At 38.4% G+C, this 17,952-nt stretch overlaps 1 protein-coding gene across 4 annotated transcripts in view; it reads right to left on the bottom strand.

The window, feature by feature from the left end:
• CKAP5 (cytoskeleton associated protein 5) overlaps positions 1–17,952 on the bottom strand; it is an 81,974-nt gene that overhangs the window by 26,321 nt on the left and 37,701 nt on the right. For 3 of the 4 annotated variants that reach the window (XM_083374074.1, XM_083374077.1, XM_083374075.1), the window contains exons 17-31: positions 16,744–16,929; positions 16,561–16,655; positions 15,477–15,534; positions 15,275–15,400; positions 14,662–14,798; positions 11,144–11,318; positions 8,811–8,924; positions 7,742–7,870; positions 6,557–6,751; positions 5,466–5,595; positions 4,213–4,301; positions 3,237–3,305; positions 2,799–2,924; positions 1,516–1,665; positions 933–1,136 (exon numbers count right to left, since the gene is read on the bottom strand). In XM_083374074.1, coding sequence (XP_083230200.1) covers positions 933–1,136; positions 1,516–1,665; positions 2,799–2,924; positions 3,237–3,305; positions 4,213–4,301; positions 5,466–5,595; positions 6,557–6,751; positions 7,742–7,870; positions 8,811–8,924; positions 11,144–11,318; positions 14,662–14,798; positions 15,275–15,400; positions 15,477–15,534; positions 16,561–16,655; positions 16,744–16,929 — 1,983 coding nt within the window. The remainder of the gene's footprint in view (positions 1–932; positions 1,137–1,515; positions 1,666–2,798; positions 2,925–3,236; positions 3,306–4,212; positions 4,302–5,465; positions 5,596–6,556; positions 6,752–7,741; positions 7,871–8,810; positions 8,925–11,143; positions 11,319–14,661; positions 14,799–15,274; positions 15,401–15,476; positions 15,535–16,560; positions 16,656–16,743; positions 16,930–17,952) is intronic. The other variant, XM_083374076.1, reaches the window with a different exon arrangement.

The following is a 17,952-nucleotide window of genomic DNA, read 5'->3' as shown; positions in this document are numbered from 1 at the left end:
CTGTCAGCAACACAACCAAAATCATCACACACTAGTTGGAGTCAAGGTTGGCTCACTCCTGGCTCCACTTAGCTCTTGGAGAAGTCATTAGGTTAGGGGTTCACATACTTTTTCCACCCTGCACTGTGAATGTTTCCATCTTATGTTCAATTAAAACATGACAACAGCTAATGTTTGTGTAGTATTATTTTAAGCAGTGTTTTTCTATTGTTGTGACTTACATGACGTTTAGAGCACATTTTATGGCCAATTCATGCAAAACTCCACGTAAACCACACTGAGTCCTATGGGAATAGGGCGGTATATAAATTTAAATAATAAATAAATAAATAATAAATAATCCCAAAGGGTTCACATACTTTTTCTTGCAACTGTAATTCTACTACCATTACTAATGCAAGTATTATATTTGAAACTGCTCTCAAATTTTTATTAACATTACAGGTAAACACCTAGCTCATCTTGGTTATCTCATAAAAGATAAAATTTATTCTCTGCCTCTTGCATACTATTTTTCTGATTGTGCCCAATATGATGTATTGACTGAAGTTTTACTGATATTGAGTATTATTCTAAACCTTAGTTCAAGCATTCTACAATTGAAGCATAAGGCAATTATTATTCTTTAAATCAGCAAAAAATGAAAAAGCATTATTAGCAATGTTTTCCATTTCTATTATTTGAAAAAGTAACTATATTTCAAAGCTGGTTTTCTTTTTTCCAAATAGGGTTTTTCTTTTCTTTTCCAAATACAGTATCCTCTAGTTCTATTGGCTCAAATCACCATTATACTCAATACTGTCACAGACGGAGCTCTAATTTCACAATATGCTTTTTGTTATATTTTGTAAGAAACAATACCTACATTTTCCACTGAACCCCTCTAAGAGGTCAACCCACCCTAAATATGCAGCTTTTTAAATTCTGGATACCTTCAAGATAAGATAGGGAATGAAAGAATTGGCTTCATTTTCAGTCAGGTGGTATTCTTCTTGGTTCAACATCATGAACAGCAACTTAAGATACTCCAGAGTTTTCATCAGAACACTTGTGTTGGTGTCAAAGAACCTCAGAGTGATCCACTTCAGAATCAGATCTAAACAGCTGATAACTCCATCCTTTTCACTCTCCAAGTGCTTGAAAGAAAAGAAAAATCAATATGAAATTGTGTGTGTGTGTGTGTGTGTGTGTGTGTGTGTGTGTGTGTGTGTATAAAAATATAAAAATCAAGAAATTGTATTTCAATTAAATGATAATCCCACGGCTTTTCTGGTAGCAAAGGGATCAAAGATAATTGTTTTGTACATGCATAATTGCTACTTGCATCAGCTACTCTGCTGTTTAATTTTGTTTCAAAGGTTCACATTCAGTGCCAATACTAATTGCACTGTTCTTATGAGAATATTATGCAGGGCTCTAAATTGAATAGTGTAGTTCCAAAAGCTGCATGCTCTAGAAAAGATTATACTAGTGTTCTTATTGTTTTATCAATTGCCAGAAATCAATGCTCCTCACCTCAACCATTACACTAAGAGCTTTGTTGTGGTGTTGAAAATCTGCATGAAACATTTCATCTTGTAACCACTTGGCAACACAGCTAGACATCTGAGTCTTCAATTGCTCAATATATTCATCACGAGGAGTTGTAAAGTTCCATTTCAAAATCTGAGGAAAGAGGGGAACACAGTCTTCTTAAAAGATTAAAGACCTGTAACTTTACCTACCCATAACTTAAAATAATTCCACTTAAAATAATTAGTCTGTAAATTGTAACTGGCATGTATATAGATACTACATATTTGTGTAGGTATTCGCCTTATTTACCAAGACTACATTATTGAGCCTCAGGTAATTTTTAAGTAATACTGGTCCTCTTAACATAGAAGAAATTCATATTTACAGAAGAAAGATTTTTTTCCTATCTAGATTATTACTTGACTAAACAAAAACATGGCATCTTTGTAATTTTCACTTTTTTCCTTTCACTAAAGCTAGTTTGGTTAAACCTCAAGCAAGCAATTTCCACCTACCCCACTGGAATCCATGAAGAGGATACCAGAAACAATTGATTATTTTAAACTAGACTGAATAGAAACAAGTCCAGACTGTTAAAAATAGATTTATGCTTCCACCTTGGCATATAACATGTGTCAACTAGATCTCTTGTTGGATTTGTAATAGATTCTCACAAACATCACCTGGTGAGCTTTCATTGCTGAAGTAGACCTAATTTTGGATCTTTGTATTTTGTATTTTAATACCTCAGGACTGCATTATAAGAGAGATGCTTAGGTGCATACACATGCAGTCAGCGGTTCGAGGCTTGTTTCTGCCTATTCATTCTGTGCAATATTTCTCAAACTTAGTAACTCTAAGTTATGTTGATTTCAACCCCCACAATTCCCCAGGCCAGCTGGTGTAATTTCAGCAATATTCCCATTAAAAAAATACAGTAAAATATTTTTGTTATTGTAGAAACATTCCCTAATACTGAATGAGACACCTCCCAAATGAACTTTTCCAAACACGGTAATTCAGAACAAATTTGGTAGATTTTGTTGACCAAACTTAGCAACCAAGAATGATAGAACAACTTCTAATTCTGTATGCTTATCCAGTGAACCGTTAAGAACATTGATAAATATATTACAGCAGAATATGTGTTTGTACAATTAAAACTGAATAACTTTTAAGTGATCTCTACATTTATTTTTAACCGTAGATTTCCAGTGTTAAAGTAATATAGGAATTAATGTCTCATACAGCCCAGAAATCAGACATTGAGCAATTTCTCTCACCTTTAATCCTTTCTCATCTTTCATTCTTTGCTCTTTCCCATTTGGGACTAAAATAAAAACTGGGCCAGACCTGTCATCATCATCTTTCAAGTTGGACTTGCTTGGAACCTTTTTCCCTTGTATACCCTAAGAAACAAAACAACAGTCAGTTCATATCCCCATAACCAAGCTCCTGTAATCTAGTTTTAAACCACTTTCCATTCTGCGTCTCTGGACTAATTTCACTGAAGTCAATAGGAATTCCTTTATTTAGAACAAATCTATCCCATCAGCATGCAAGTCAAGTATTTCACCTCTACAGAAGTTTGTGTTAGAAAGTGCACTGAAGACCTCAAGTACCTGTTTAGCAGAATAAAGACAAAGGCCATAACAGTGTTTAGTGAAGCAAATGTATAAAGGTCAGTGTACCAGCCACTCTAAGGGGTACCCGCTTATTACCTGTTTGATAACTTTGTTCTTTGTCAGATTACTATTGCCTTTGGTGAGGCCTGAATTTGCATCAGAATGCTGAAACAAGTCATAAAATACTCTTCTATAGTTAACAGTATTGACCACATGAACACTTTTTAAAAGTTTTTTTATTGCATAAATATGAATATAGTGCACAAGCACTCTGCTCCTATTTACTGGCCATATGTGGAATATTTCATATCTAAGATCACTAGCACACGATTCATACTGAGGAAGAACTGAGAAGGGACCATTCAGGCCACCAAATTGCCTCTCAGTCAAGACCAAGAGGCTCAGACTCCAATTGCCATGAGTGTTTCACAAGGATTATTTCATTAGCCCGAGGTTTGCAGCATGAGTCAAAATGAGTCAAAAACGAATACAATTACAATATACCACGAAAAAAAGCCTTAAATAAAGCTTTGCTATGAAACAGAATGAGCTGCAAAATGGAGCTGTGATGAGGTCATTTCATTTTGCCACATAGCTGGTAGTACTTTTCACAACCAGGGCTGTATCACTTAAGAACTGCTGTCCAAATCCTGCTCTTCATTTTCTATCATTAAGTGATAGAAATGGGAGGGAGGGAGGGAGGCGGATGGATAAGATAGCTGGATAGATAAGACAGATCAGACAGACAGACAATTTTCTTTCTCTTTTCCCCTCCTTGCCTAGAGGGTCCTTGGCAAATCCTTCGTTGCCAAGCAGCTTGCTTGCCTGCTTGTGGTCCTTGCCACTCACTGCCTGACAGGGAGGACTTAGTCCTACTTCTTCCATGCCTGTCCTCCATGGCAAAGTCTCGCTTTATCGCTGGCCCCTGTCTAGATAGGCATTGCCTCAGAAGCAATGCCTGCCAGAATATGAATGGGGCAGGAATTCTTGGGGGTATCGCTACCCCAAAGTTAGAAATCTCATAGCAATGACTGCAAAGCTAAGTAAACCAGAACCCATTGTTGTCGTTTACCTTGGTTTTAGGAGCGCTTCCTCCTGTTTTGGCTTTTTTGGCATCAGGTTTAGTCTCCATTGTGCTAGATAAATAATCTTCATTGGAACCTAAATAATAATTTGATAATTTACATCATATAGGCTTGGGATCAAAACTACCAAAAACAAAAACAACACTTCTTCTGCCAGTTTACAAAACATGCTATCATTTTCGAGAGATACTTTCAACCAGGGGTCCGTGGCCCACTAGTGGGCCATGAGGGGGTTGCAACCAGGCTGCGGAAACGACCAGCGAGCGTGCACACATACATGCATCCTCACTTGCGCACAGTGGGTAAGTGTTGTGTGCATGCGCTCAATTTGCATGAACAGCAAATGAAGCTGTGTGCATGCACGCTTGCCAACTGCGTAAAACCATCCCCTCTCTCCTCCCCCCCCAGTCTGCAAAGCCGAAAACATTGGGGAACTCTGCTTTAAAATATTAATTAATTGATGTAAACTTAAAAAAATATTTTGTACGTGGAAAAAAGTGTTCCATTTAAAGGTAAAAGGTTTTGATTCAACTAGAATTCGAACATGCATAAAAGAAATATTTTACCTTGAAGTTTAGTTTTTTGAGAAACAAAATTTTGATATATATTTTTAAAAAACTTCCTAGAACCCTACAAAGCAGCAAAGTGATGCATCCTGAAGTTTCACACAATTTAATTTGAATTTAATAATAAAATTAGTGATTTATTAAATTTTTGTGCTGCCCAACTCACAGTGATGCTGCAAATTGCTCACTGTATTTATACATGCTTAATGTGAGTCTGGATTTACATAATACATTAAACCATAAACAAAACAGGGTAGATATGTATTGCAAGTGTTAAGTTCTGAAAATACAGTGCTGAGATATCTAAAAAATTACAGTAGACAATCATTTTCATGTAGCTACTGCTTTATTACTCTGTATATTTATTGTACAGTGAAACTTTTAATATTTTTATTGTATACATATTATTTTAAGCCACTGTGAGTGTAGAGATTTTTAATACAGGTAGTCCACGATTTGCAAGTTTATTTCGTGACTGAAATTACAATGGCACTGAAAAAATGACTTATGGCCGTTTTTCACACTTATGACTGTTGCAGAATCCCCATGGTATGTGACCAAAATTCAGATGCTTGGCAACTGACTCATATTTATGGTGATTGCAGTGTCTTTTGGGTCTTAATTTTTCTTAAAACTAGGGGTTCTCTCAAGTAGGACAACTGTACAAAGATTACCTGATGCAGCTTGAGATTTGGCTGGAGCTGCTCCCATTGCTCTAGATGTCTTACTTGATGGAGCAGGTTTGGCAGGCATGTTGGCTTTAGCTTTTTCAAGCATGGCCAGTACTTGATCTTTCGAAGTTGGCTACAGAAAAAATAAATAGTGCGTAGGTATCTACGTCTAAGCCACTTGATCAAATGGCTACAAGCCAAACTTTCTTTTCCTTTCCAGGTCTTTAATCAGAAATTAATTTTTGTAAACAATTCCCAGCTAGTCAGCGCACAATGCAAAGGAATGGTGGCTACCTACAAAAGAAATGGGCAATCCACGGCCCACCGGTTGTTTCCCACCACCCAGACACCACGCTGCAGTGAATTATGTAGCAAAATGGCTACTTATGATACCATTTTTGCCTCTCCAACCTTCTAAAATATATGTGAACTACTTTTAAAAATGGTTCAAAGTCATGTTACCAAAGTCCTGCCATATCAATAGATCGTCCTAAAATCTTCCAGAGTTGCAGCCCAACTGCTCAAAAGTTTCTCATCCGAAATTACCCAAACTTATATATCGTAGATAAAAACCCATATGCAGACCTTTTAGATTTCCTAGATTAGATTTCAAAATCCCAATAAATTAAAGCTACTTTGAAAATCCTTAATTTCCCAGAAACTCATTCATGGTATTATTTACATGTCTATATAATAGGGGTCCCCAACCCCCGGTCTGTGGACCAGTACCGGGCCGCGGCATGCCAGCAACCGGTCCACACAAACAAGGAAAGCCCCATCCACAGGATGCAGGCAGCACACAAAACCACATCCCCCTCCAGTCCAGGGAAAAACCTCTCTCCACATAATCGGTCCCCGGTGCCCAAAAGGTTGGCGACCTCTGCTATATACCATTTGTCCTTGTCGCTGTTTACACTCCATTAGTTGTTTGACCCTGTTCCCTCAGAATTTTTTTCATCGATTTTTTATTTAAGTAAATTTATATGACTGTCCATTTCAATTTCAATGACTCTGAGTGGCTGGCAAAGATAAACATTCCATATAAAAAAACCTCTAGTGACAACGATCAGTCAATTTATTATTGTTTTCTGTACCTTCAATTTACCAGTGGATTTGGCCATCTTCTCAAAACCCAAATGCATCATAAAAAATGGAAGAGCATCCTGTGCCTTTTTACGGACATCTCCATTTCGATCCTCCAGGCAGGAGTACAGGTGAGGTACACATAAAACTAAGTCCGATGGGACAGTTCGGAGAGTGGGCAACTTGTCAGCGAGCCAACCTAAAAGCTAAATTTAGGAAAGATTACCAGAAAGGAACACACTGTGTTCTAACAAAAGATCATACAAAATTTACATGTGAATAATTAAAACTGGTGGCATGTGGGTCAATGGCCTATTAAACTGGTGTATTAAAAATTAGATATCCAACTAGTCTACCAACAATGGATTTGGAAAATAAAATGAATGGAAGGGAACAATAGCTGACTAACAGACACCACAAAGAAAAGGCCACTAGGGGGGAAAAATGGAAGCTTCCCTTCTCCCTATTTTTTTTGTAGAATAAATCACTTTTTAGGGGAGGAATTGAAAGAGAGATTTGAACGAGTCAATGAGGAGAAGTAACCTATAGATAAAGATCTGATGCATTTATTTATTTATTTTTATTTAGTCACATTTATATACCGCCCTATTCCCTGAGGACTCAGGGCGGTTTACAGGGAATTAAAAAATCCACCATACAAAAGTTAAAAAACCAAATTAAAAAATATTAAATTGACCCTGTATACTTAAAACCCCAATTAAAAATTTCTCCTCAGCCTGGGCCTGAGAGCTCAAAGAGCATTCCTGGTCAGTTAATGCTCTCTCTCTTACAGTATTGAGACAATAACTAAGCAAGTGGATGCGGAAACTGATTCAATATACTGTACTTCTCCCAACAACAAAACACATTAAAATCACCTTTTAAGTCTTGGATTCTCTTTTGAAACTCTTTTAGAATGTTAACCAAGTTTTTCACTAATGTAATAGTCTATTCAAAACTACCTGCCACGATGGGTGCAGTTAGCCACAAAACCCCCACTTACCAATTTCTTCATTTTTTCCCCTGCTCTCCTCAGAATCACTTCTACTCAGAGGAGGACTGCCACATTTTGGATTACGCACAGATGAGTTGAAACATAGTATATTGTGCATCGTTTTGCACATCCCTACTGAATTGACACTTTTGCCAAGACAATAGTACAAAAGCAAACTGACTGATATGACTAAAATCCTCACCTCTTGCCTTAGAAAAGGGTTCTCTTTCTTGAGTTCTTCTGACAAATCCTCCCCTTCCAACCACTCTTTCATGCCTGTCTGTTCGGTCCAGGCATTCACAGTTGCTAAGGAAGCCGCCCGTACATTGGTCTGGAAACAGGGGGGGGGGAGGCAAAATAAGATATAATATATACATGAACAAATACACAAACTTATGTATGTTCCAGGAAAGTGAGAAAGTCAGCCAGATAATGTTCTTGCATCTGTCTATCTACCATTTATATTCATTGCTGTGAAACAATCAAGAGTTTAAAACCTTAAAGCACGGGTGTCAAACTCGATTGCGTCACGTGACGTATCACAACGTTTTTTGCTGCACATGCAGCCCACAGGGTGTCCGTTTGACACCCCTGCCTTAAAGAGAGGCTAATCTTCCCCTGAATTTCTGAGGTGCCAATTTAAAGCAACACAAGAAATGCACGTGTTAAGTTCAAGAAGGTGCATAGTCTCAGGAAACAGATCTTTCAAACCACTTTCCTTTACACCCCAGAAATAGGATGGGCAGTAAGTTAGATGCAAATCCAAAAGGCTTATCTGAATCTGTATTTATTCCACCTGCATTTTGCCATTTTCAAATGAAAAGTCATTTGTTTCCCTTCAATTTTCAACTCAGACCCCAGGAAGATGTAATAGTGACTGCACTTTATTATCAGTTGAAGCTAGGACATTCAACACCACCAATGGGCAATTTCCATTTTCAGCTGACTTAACTGATTTATTCAGCCTGTTTTATCATTCAGCAACAAGTAAATTTAACAAAAAATATACCAATATTAGATGAGGAAACATTCAAAATAAAGGAACCGGGAAGGGACTTCTGAAGTCTAGCCCTTAAATGCAGGATTTCCAACAGAGTATTCAGCCAGCACATTTCTGTCAGATGCCTATCCAGTCTCTGATTTTCTTCAAATTCAACTTTCTCAATGAGAAACTGTCATCATCTTTTAATCATATATATACGAAGCGCAGAATGTATAACATGGATAACGTAACCTGGAAGAGTACCATCAAAATACTATGCCAGTCTTACCTTACTGTCTCCAAGAATTGTGATGATAGGAATTCCCAAATTTTTCACATGTTGCTTGATATTTGGGCCTATAGCAGTGGCCAGTTGCTGAAGGATGGTCAGTGTTTGTTGTACCTGAGTGGACGGCAAAAGAACATGACATATACCTGTGTCGACAGCTGTCAATTTCTTAAAAAAACAAGACAGCAGTATCATTTTACAGGGTCTGAAGCTCACAGCTCAAAGAACCAAGTTTTAGACACAGAGACAATTTTCTACCGTAACACAATGAAATATCACAAGCTGCCACAATCACTTCAAACTATGGAACTTGGAGGAAATGTGATAAATTTAAACGGGTAGATACTACATGCAAGAGTCGTTCAAAACGGGTGAGCAAAACAGCTTCCACTGTTGTTAGCATATCAAGATTTGTTTGGTTGTAGTCCTGTACGACCACAGTCAAGCCCAGAATTATGATCATAAGTCACTGCAGTCATTAAAGCAAGATACCCGCATGACTGTCTTGCTTAATGACCATACAGCTCTTCCTACTGCAATTGTTAAGTGACCGTGTGGGTCACGGGGTGCCTCAGGAAGTGAGTCTCCCAGGGCCTCCTCTACCCGGAGGCATCCCTTGCGGAGCTTCCCATCGGGTTGGGTCCCACATCCTCGGGTCTCCTCTCCTCACTGCACCTCACTCCATTTATTTCTTCCAAAGATTGCCTTTCCAAAAGAGAATCATGCAATCTTTTACAGAGACTGCCTTGCACCATTCAGGAAGTGGCTGCCATTCTCAAGATCTCTCAGAAGGGTCAATTTTATTTGAGATTGCAAATGGCGACTGCCTCCAGAATGGCGCAATGGGGTCCCAGCAGGAAGGCTGAGCATCTTGTCAGCTGGGCATTCTTTTGGGAAAGGCAATCTTTGCAAGAGGTAAGTAGAGCAAGGCATGACGGGGTATGAGAACCAGCAGGGCTGGCCCAAAGCTTGTGTGAACCCAGCCTGGTGGGAAGTAGACCTAAGGAATCCAGCAAGGCAGGATGGTGAAAGATAGATAGGTGAGGTTAGTGTCCCCATGGTCAGTTGTAAAGGTGAGAGGATTGCAAAGCACCCAAATTCTGATTATGTGACTACAGAGTGCTGTAGCAGCTGTAACTTCAAACACAGCTCATGAATCCCTTTGGTCAGCACTGTCATGATTTTGAACAACTGCTGAACCAATAAGCTAAGGAAAAAATACTGGTGCTGTATTTCATGTAAGATTATGTATTTCTTTTAAAATATTTTATTTATTTATTTATTATTGGGACTTATATGCCGCCCTATCTCCCGAAGGACTCAGGGCGGCTAACAACAATAACATACAATTATACAGAAGTTAAAATAAAAATTAAATTAATGGCCCCTGTAGAATAAATTAAAATTAAAATTAAAATAAATTAAAAATTAGAGTTAAAAATTAAAAAACATAATTAAAATCCCTGTCAGTCCAGGTCAGCTAGGTGGAAAAGGAGTGTTTCTTCTTCTCTATAAAGAAAATCTGCAGTATCCATGTGGCCTTTCTACCTGTTATAATCTCATAAAAACTAATTAAGTCATTAAGAAACAGTGCTAGCTAAAAAGTTTTATTTAGTCACATAAATGCATACAGGGGAATTTTAGGACAATAAAAAGAAAACAGGAAAGCCAATTTCACAAGAGTAAATTAGAATAATATTCCAAAGTCATTTTAAGACAATTAGATATATAAATTTGCTAACTTTTCCTTCAAAGAACATCTACTGGCTGTACTCACTGGAGCTCAGGAAGTATATAAATGTAATAAATTATTATCATCATCATTATCTACCATACAGGAGTTTATATCGCATTACATGTGGAAAAATATAAACCACGTTTGAATATTTATCTACAACCTTAAATTAAATTTCAATTTGATTTAAATCACAAGATTATGAGCCTCTCTGCTAGGCTTTCATGACAAACAGAAGCACCATTAACAGGAAGCCAAGCAACCTCCCCAGCTGTGCTCTGGTGTATGTGCTACAAATAGATTAACAAAGCTCAACTGTGTTCTTGTGCATATTATGGGAGAGTGCATTTCCTTTACAGTAACTTCTCTGATGGTTCACTGAATATAACAGTACCATTTCCCCCACTTGTGCAGCACGGGATGCATCAACAGACAAGCTAGCCAGTGTAAAAATATTTCCTTATTACATAAAATAAATTAAATGGCAGTAACTTTTAGCAACATTTTCATTTCATTTCTGTTTATAAGAAATTAAGCTGGCATATAAAGGATGGAAGACGACCGACTGTAACAAACTTGTTACTAATTTTAAGCATACCAGGATTTTATTGGAATCATTGAGACGACTCTTCAAGGCAGGTGCAAGTTCGCCTATATTTGGCTGTATGAATTTGGCTTCACTGATGATGTTGGTTACTTCATCCAGACCCTCCTTTCGGATTTTCCAGTTTTTATCACCAATCTTAGATATCAGCTCATATGTGATCTTATCACTGTAAAGAAAAAGAAAAAACACCAACAGCTCATCATCAATTTTCTTTAAACAAGAAGAAGCAAACTATAAGCATCTTATGCCAGGGGTCCGTGGACTGGCACCGGGCCGCGGCACGCCTGAAACTGGGCCGCGCAAACAAGCAAAGCCCCATCCGCGGGATGCAGGCAGTACATGAAACCACGCCCCTTCCGGTCCGCAGAAAAGCTTCTCTACAGAACCGGTCCCTGGTGCTCAAAAGGTTGGGGACCTCTGTCTCATGCAGTAACAGTCAAGAGAGAAAATGCAAATTATAAAATATGTTATAGATGAGGAGTGAAGAGTTTACATACCTATAAATGGAGAAATTCCTCCCTTACAAAGCACAGTTGCTGTCTGCCTTTTAAAATGCTCTGATGATGCCCTCTCAGGGCTCTATGTTTGTCAGTGATTCATTAGACAGCAAGAGCAATCCTCATACAAGTCCTCCAGCTGACACGTTTTCTCCTTTTCCTTAAAGTTGACACTGATAAGCTTTTAATACCAGCTTAGCATGTATTTGTTCAACTCAGGCTTTTTGTTAAAATCTGTGCTATTCCGCCTTCTGTTCTGCTTTGTTATCGTCTTATGGTATTTCGAGATGTTCTATCATTTTAAACATATTATATTTCAGAGGACTTAGCCATTTTTGTTCTTTTCATTGTAAATTTATTTTATAGGTATTGTTAAGATGCCCAGACTTGCATTTAAGATGGGGAGGGCAATGGGAGGGCATATAAATCTTTTAAATAAATTAAATATTACTTTATATTCAGATTATATTTCAGTATTTTACCAACTAGTATTCCTGCTTTGTCTCCCACCCGCAAGTCCTGTGCTGCCTCCTGACCATAAACCGGAGAATGAATTATCAATTTCTGCCACTCCAATGACTTGTTTATCGCTAACAATTGTCCTCAAAAAAATCAAAGCAACACCTCTATATGTGAATATCACCAGATGGATGTACAGAAATCAAATTGACAATATTGATAAAAAGGGTGGTGGTGTTCACTTATAGCATCAAAGACACGATTAAATACAGACTATAGAATGGATTGTGAACTGTTCATATGCAAATTCCAAATTAAGCTAAAGAGGAAAACCAGTCAAATTTCCAGAGTCAAACTTCGCTGATTGCCAAGAGGGGAGGAGAACCCAAAGCCAAGAAAGCCAAGAATCTCAGAAAAGGACTTAACAAAAAGTTTCGAAGAACTTTTAAAAGAGACAAGAAATAAGTTTTACAACAAGATCCGTAAAGACACTGGAATTGGAAACAGAGATGGAAAAACAAGGAGTCTTTCAAAAGACCCCTGAATTTAGGAGGTTCTAACCTTAAATTTATATGCTAAAGAATGCCAATACAGGTAGTCCTCAACTTACAACCACAACTGAGCCCAAATTTCTGTTAAGTGAAACAATTGTTAAGTGAGCTTGTCCCATTTTAAGATCTTTCTTGGCAGAGTTGTTAAGGGAATCACTGTAGCTGTTAAATTAGTTAAACTATTGTTAAGTGAATCTGGCTTCCTCGTTAACTCTGCTTGTCAGAAGGTCGCAAAAGGGAATAATATGATCCTGGAACACTGCAGCCATCATAAATATGAGTCAATTGCCAAGTGTCTGAATTTTGATCACATATCCATGCGGCGGCTGCAACAGAGATAAGTGTGAAAAATGGTCGTAAGACACTTTTTTCAATGCCATTGTAACTTGGAACAGTCGCTAAATGAACTGTTGTAAGTCGAGGACACCCTGTAAATAGATTGATTCAAAAGAAATCAAACGAAGATTGAAGAGGAAAACTGAACTATTATTCAGTGGTGGTGGTGGTAGTTGCAAAGTTGTGTCCGACCCATCGCGACCCTATGGACAACGTTCCTCCAGGCCTTCCTCTCCTCTACCATCTTCTGGAGTCCATTTAAGCTCACACCTACTGCTTCAGGGACTCCATCCAGCCACCTCATTCTCTGTCGTCCCCTTCTTCTCTTGCCCTCAACCTTTCCCAGCATTAGGCTCTTCTCCAGTGAGTCCTTCCTTCTCATTAGGTGGCCAAAGTATTTGCGTTTCAGCTTCAGCATCTGGCTTTCTAAAGAGCAGTATTATGCAGTAGACATGTCAAATATAAGATACTATCAAAAGTATTCTCTACTTATAAAAACCTCTAGTTCAATAAGATGAAGTTAGATCAATACTCTGCTCATTTCCAAGTTGGAAGGTTATAGGAACTGATGCCATATCCACAGATGTATGGCAAGCAACAGAAGAAGAATCAATAATGGTTCTATCCAAACTATCCTAGCAAATCTGGAGAATGACACATTGGCCAACAGACTGGAAGAAGTCAATCCAATAACCAAAAAAGGAGATTCAACTGAAATACAATATGCTTGATTTCACCTGCAAAATAACCCTTAGGATCACCCAACATAGATTATAAGCCCTACATGAAAAAAAGGCTCCCAGTTATTTTAGAAAAGGCTGAGCAACATGAGACGTTATTGCTGATGCACTCTGGATAATTGAGAAAGTCAGAAATACTGGAAAGAAGTGAGAATGTGCTTCACTGATTGTGGAATGTCTCAGAAAAATGGGTAGGCCGGAACATGTCATTATCCTCATGAGAAGCCTATATGTAGGTCAGGAAGCCGTCATAAAGATAAAACATGGGGGAAACAGATTGAATCCAAGTTGGAAAAGGAATCTTCTCCACTTATTCATTCAACCTACATGTTGAATATAAATTAGGAGAAGCTGGTATGGAGGAAATGAGAATGGTTTTAAAACTGAAGGAACAACAACAGTAACCTGTGCTACGCTGATGACACTACCCTGACAACTGAAAATGCGAAGGATCTGTAAGCTCTAGTAATAACAGTAAAGAGCATAGTGAAAAATGAGACTAAAATTTAAAGAAGACCAAACTGGCGAAAGAACCATTTTTAGAATTGGCAATGGTAGTAAAGAACAAGCAGTCAAGAAATATGCCGATTACCGCTTGGTGGAGTAACCGCCAAGGCTCAAATTACCCTGCTTCAGACATATAATGCAAAGGTCTAAATCTCTGAAGACTTCAAAGCTAGGAAAGGTGCAAGAGGAAGCCAAGCAGCAAGATGGATGAACTCAAGTTACACTGGTGATGGGTGCACCATTGGAAGACTAAAATACCAGTTTAGGAATAAATTATCATGGAGAAAGTCTACCCAGGTAGTCACTAGCTGCCAATAATGACTTGATAGCACACAATCAATCAACCAATCAATTCCTGCTTTGGACTTCCAATAAAAAGCAGCATAAAAACAAATCAAATAGAAACAAAGTATAAAAACCTGATATCAGCTCTAGGCAAGAGGTCCACAACATCGTTCCCTGAATCCTCCTGTTCTTCTCCTTCCTCACCATCATCACTGCCAATATTGTGCCTTGTATTGCCTCGAGTTGCAGCAGGCGGTGTTTGTCCTTGCATCTGAAATGCACATACTTATCAAATTACTTTGCATCTTTTCGATAGGGAGCATTTGCCATTTTAATTCATATGATTGTACAACCTTGTATTTGTGCTAATTAAAAATCATGCAAGTAATGCTCAAAATGGAAGGATCAGACAAGATATAGGGCATGACCCTGGGGGATACATCACTGAACCTGCTGCTTGTTTAGTATATTATCCAAACATTTAACTTCTATCACCAATCAGTGAATTTTACAGTATAGTAGTCTTGAAGAATTAATACTCCTATTAATAAACATTTGACAAACATTTCCATCCGAAACACTAGAAGTCATCTTCAGTCAGTTATCAGCCAATACTATCTTCCAAGACTGTCTTAGTAGATTGCTCATTTACTTCACTGTGTTGTGAGCAACATTAAGAAAGATGCTAGAGTCAGTTGAAATGATCATCCAAACAATAAATGTTTTAGCATTTTAAAGAAAACTTACTTTTTCAAACTCTGCGTCTATTTGGGAAAGAAGAGCAGGCTTCTCATCCTCAAAGAACATTCGTAAAGGGGGACCAACATACAGAAACATGACGCCTAGTAAGGTTATGGCGGATGTCCTCACAGCCTAATTGGAAATAAGAAATATTTAAGCTCAATATTCAGACAGTGAAAGAATTTAACTTGAAGGAAAAAATACTCACGGGATTTGTAGCTGCAAGAGCTGTTTTAACATTGCTGATAAATGCTTTCACATTCAATCTGAGAGAGAAGACAGTAAAGATCAGCCAAATATGCCATAAAATGGTATAGAGAAGTGAAAAATATAAAAAATCCTTACACATTCTCAACCACTTTGTCAAAAGGTTATGAAATTTAAATGTGAGATAATAGTACTGGCTATGATGGAACTGCTTCGCAAAATAATAGGACACATCTTACATAAAAGAAATGCATTTCTTAAAGAAATGACACATGAATACTTTCTAACCAGGTCCGCATGTTTTTTTGTATTTCCAGGGAAAGATGGAAATTTGTCTCACATCAAGCAAGTGGACACAATAATATTTTATTCCTCTTTTTAAAAAAATGTGTTTGAACTTTTAAGGTATGCAAAGGGTATTCAAAATGATAAAAAAAAATTATATTCCTTTTTTAAAATCCCTACTGGGTGGCAATGGAGTCTGCGGGCTACATTACACCAATAGATTCTAAATTCTAACTACATTCTATATGAACAAAAAATAAAGCACTGGGGGAAAAGAAGAGTACGAGACTGTACAAAACTAGTACAATAGTGAGAAAGAACTTGGTTCACACGTGCATATAACTGCTGTAACAATCATATAAATATACATTCATCTCACCTAAAAATATACAAATAAGGTGTATTAGTATGGTTGCTACTAACATTCTCTGTGTGCTAATCCATCTATGTCACAGTTATTTAATAAACAGCATGTATATGTAAGTGCCGCGTAACAGAGTGAGCGCCTGTTACTCGTCCCAGCTTCTGCCAACCTAGCAGTTCGAAAGCACATAAAAATGCAAGTAGAAAAATAGGGACCACTACGGTGGGAAGGTAACAGCGTTCCGTGCACCTTTGGCGTCTAGTCATGCTGGCCACATGACCACAGAGATGTCCTCGGACAAGCGGTGGCTCTTCGGCTTTGAAACGGAGCTGAGCACCGGCCCCTAGAGTTGGAAACGACTAGCACGCATGTGCGGGGGAACCTTTACCTTTACCTTTATATGTAAGCAGCATGCTACTCTGATTTTGAGACTTACCCAGTAAACCCGAACTCTTTAATTGCATTTGAGAGCCAGTTTAAAGTTTCGGATTGGTTCTTTGGATTCTTCTGGGAGAACGCCATGGACATAACCTAGAACAAAAGGAGACTATTTGCAACTGATATAAATGGGCAGTAGTTCTTGTGATAGTAAGCATTCTTTGAAAAACAATTTATGTACCTGCTCAGCAGTCCAAGGCAGCTGACACGCTTCTGCTATTGCTGTTAGTGCTTCTTTGGCATTGCTACCACATTTCACATCACCAATCTTATCCACAAGGCCATCCAGGACAATTTGTGCAGATGTTTTGGAAAAGGTTCCCTTTTGAGCAACCAAGGCAACTATATGAAGTTTTATTTGCATCACCTGCAAACAAGAAGTGGAGCCATTGCTATTTTCAAGCCAATGATCTGCTGCACAGTAAGACTTGAGACCCACATTTCATCAAACATGACTAGTGCGTATCTGCATTATCTACCAGGCACAACCAGACCACACTGTCTACGGCAGACAAAGATTTTCAGGACCAAAAAGGTTTTTAAGCTGTATTCCCTAAAATTAGATATATTTGATATTACTTTATTATGCATACATTCAAAATATATTGTGATTTTTTTCCTTGAAAAATACAAGTTCAGAGAATACCTTTGTAACTTTGTGGACTCACCAGCTGAAGGAAAGGGGGATTTAGTGTTGGTTTGTGGTAGGAAACACCTGAGGTTAAACCTGTAGGTCTCTACCTGCCGCTTCCCAAGGGAAGGCAGACAGTCTTGTGAGATTTTTGTAATATAAGAGATTAACAATAAAATTATCAACTTGGGCCTAGTCTTGAGTTGTTCTGGTTGCTTGTGCCTGACAATAAGCTAGTATCCAGATATTATTCAAATGAGGATCCCCAAAAGGTCTAGGGCAGGGGTCAGCAACCTGAAACAGTGAAAGAGCCACTTGGAACCGGTTCCCTCACAAAAGGAAAAACTGGGAGCCGCAAAAAATATGTGCGCATGCGCGTACATGCGCACATGAGCAGAACAGGGTTTGACTGAAGAGTAGAGCCAAGGCGAGATATGCACCTACCCTGCATATTTGAATTGATTGGTTGAACGTTTTTAGTCCCACTTTTTTTGGGGGGGGACTGCACATGGCAGAGGACCAGGAGCCGCAGGAGATGGCTGAAAGAGCCGCATGCGGCTCCGGAGCCGCGGGTTGCAGACCTGTGGTCTAGGGCCTGAAAAGACCTTAATGCTGTTGAATTAGAATATGTTACGCGGAACTCAGAATTCGACCCGCCAAACTACCGACCTTCTGATCGACAAGCTCAGCGTCCTAACCCACTGAGCCACCGCGTCCCTTCTTTTATATATATATATGTGTGTGTGTGTGTGTGTGTGT

This window comes from Vipera ursinii, assembly GCF_947247035.1.
Source record: "Vipera ursinii genome assembly, chromosome: 1".
In the NCBI taxonomy this organism is placed as follows: Eukaryota; Metazoa; Chordata; class Lepidosauria; order Squamata; family Viperidae; genus Vipera; species Vipera ursinii.
This window is presented reverse-complemented; position numbering and strand designations above follow the sequence as displayed.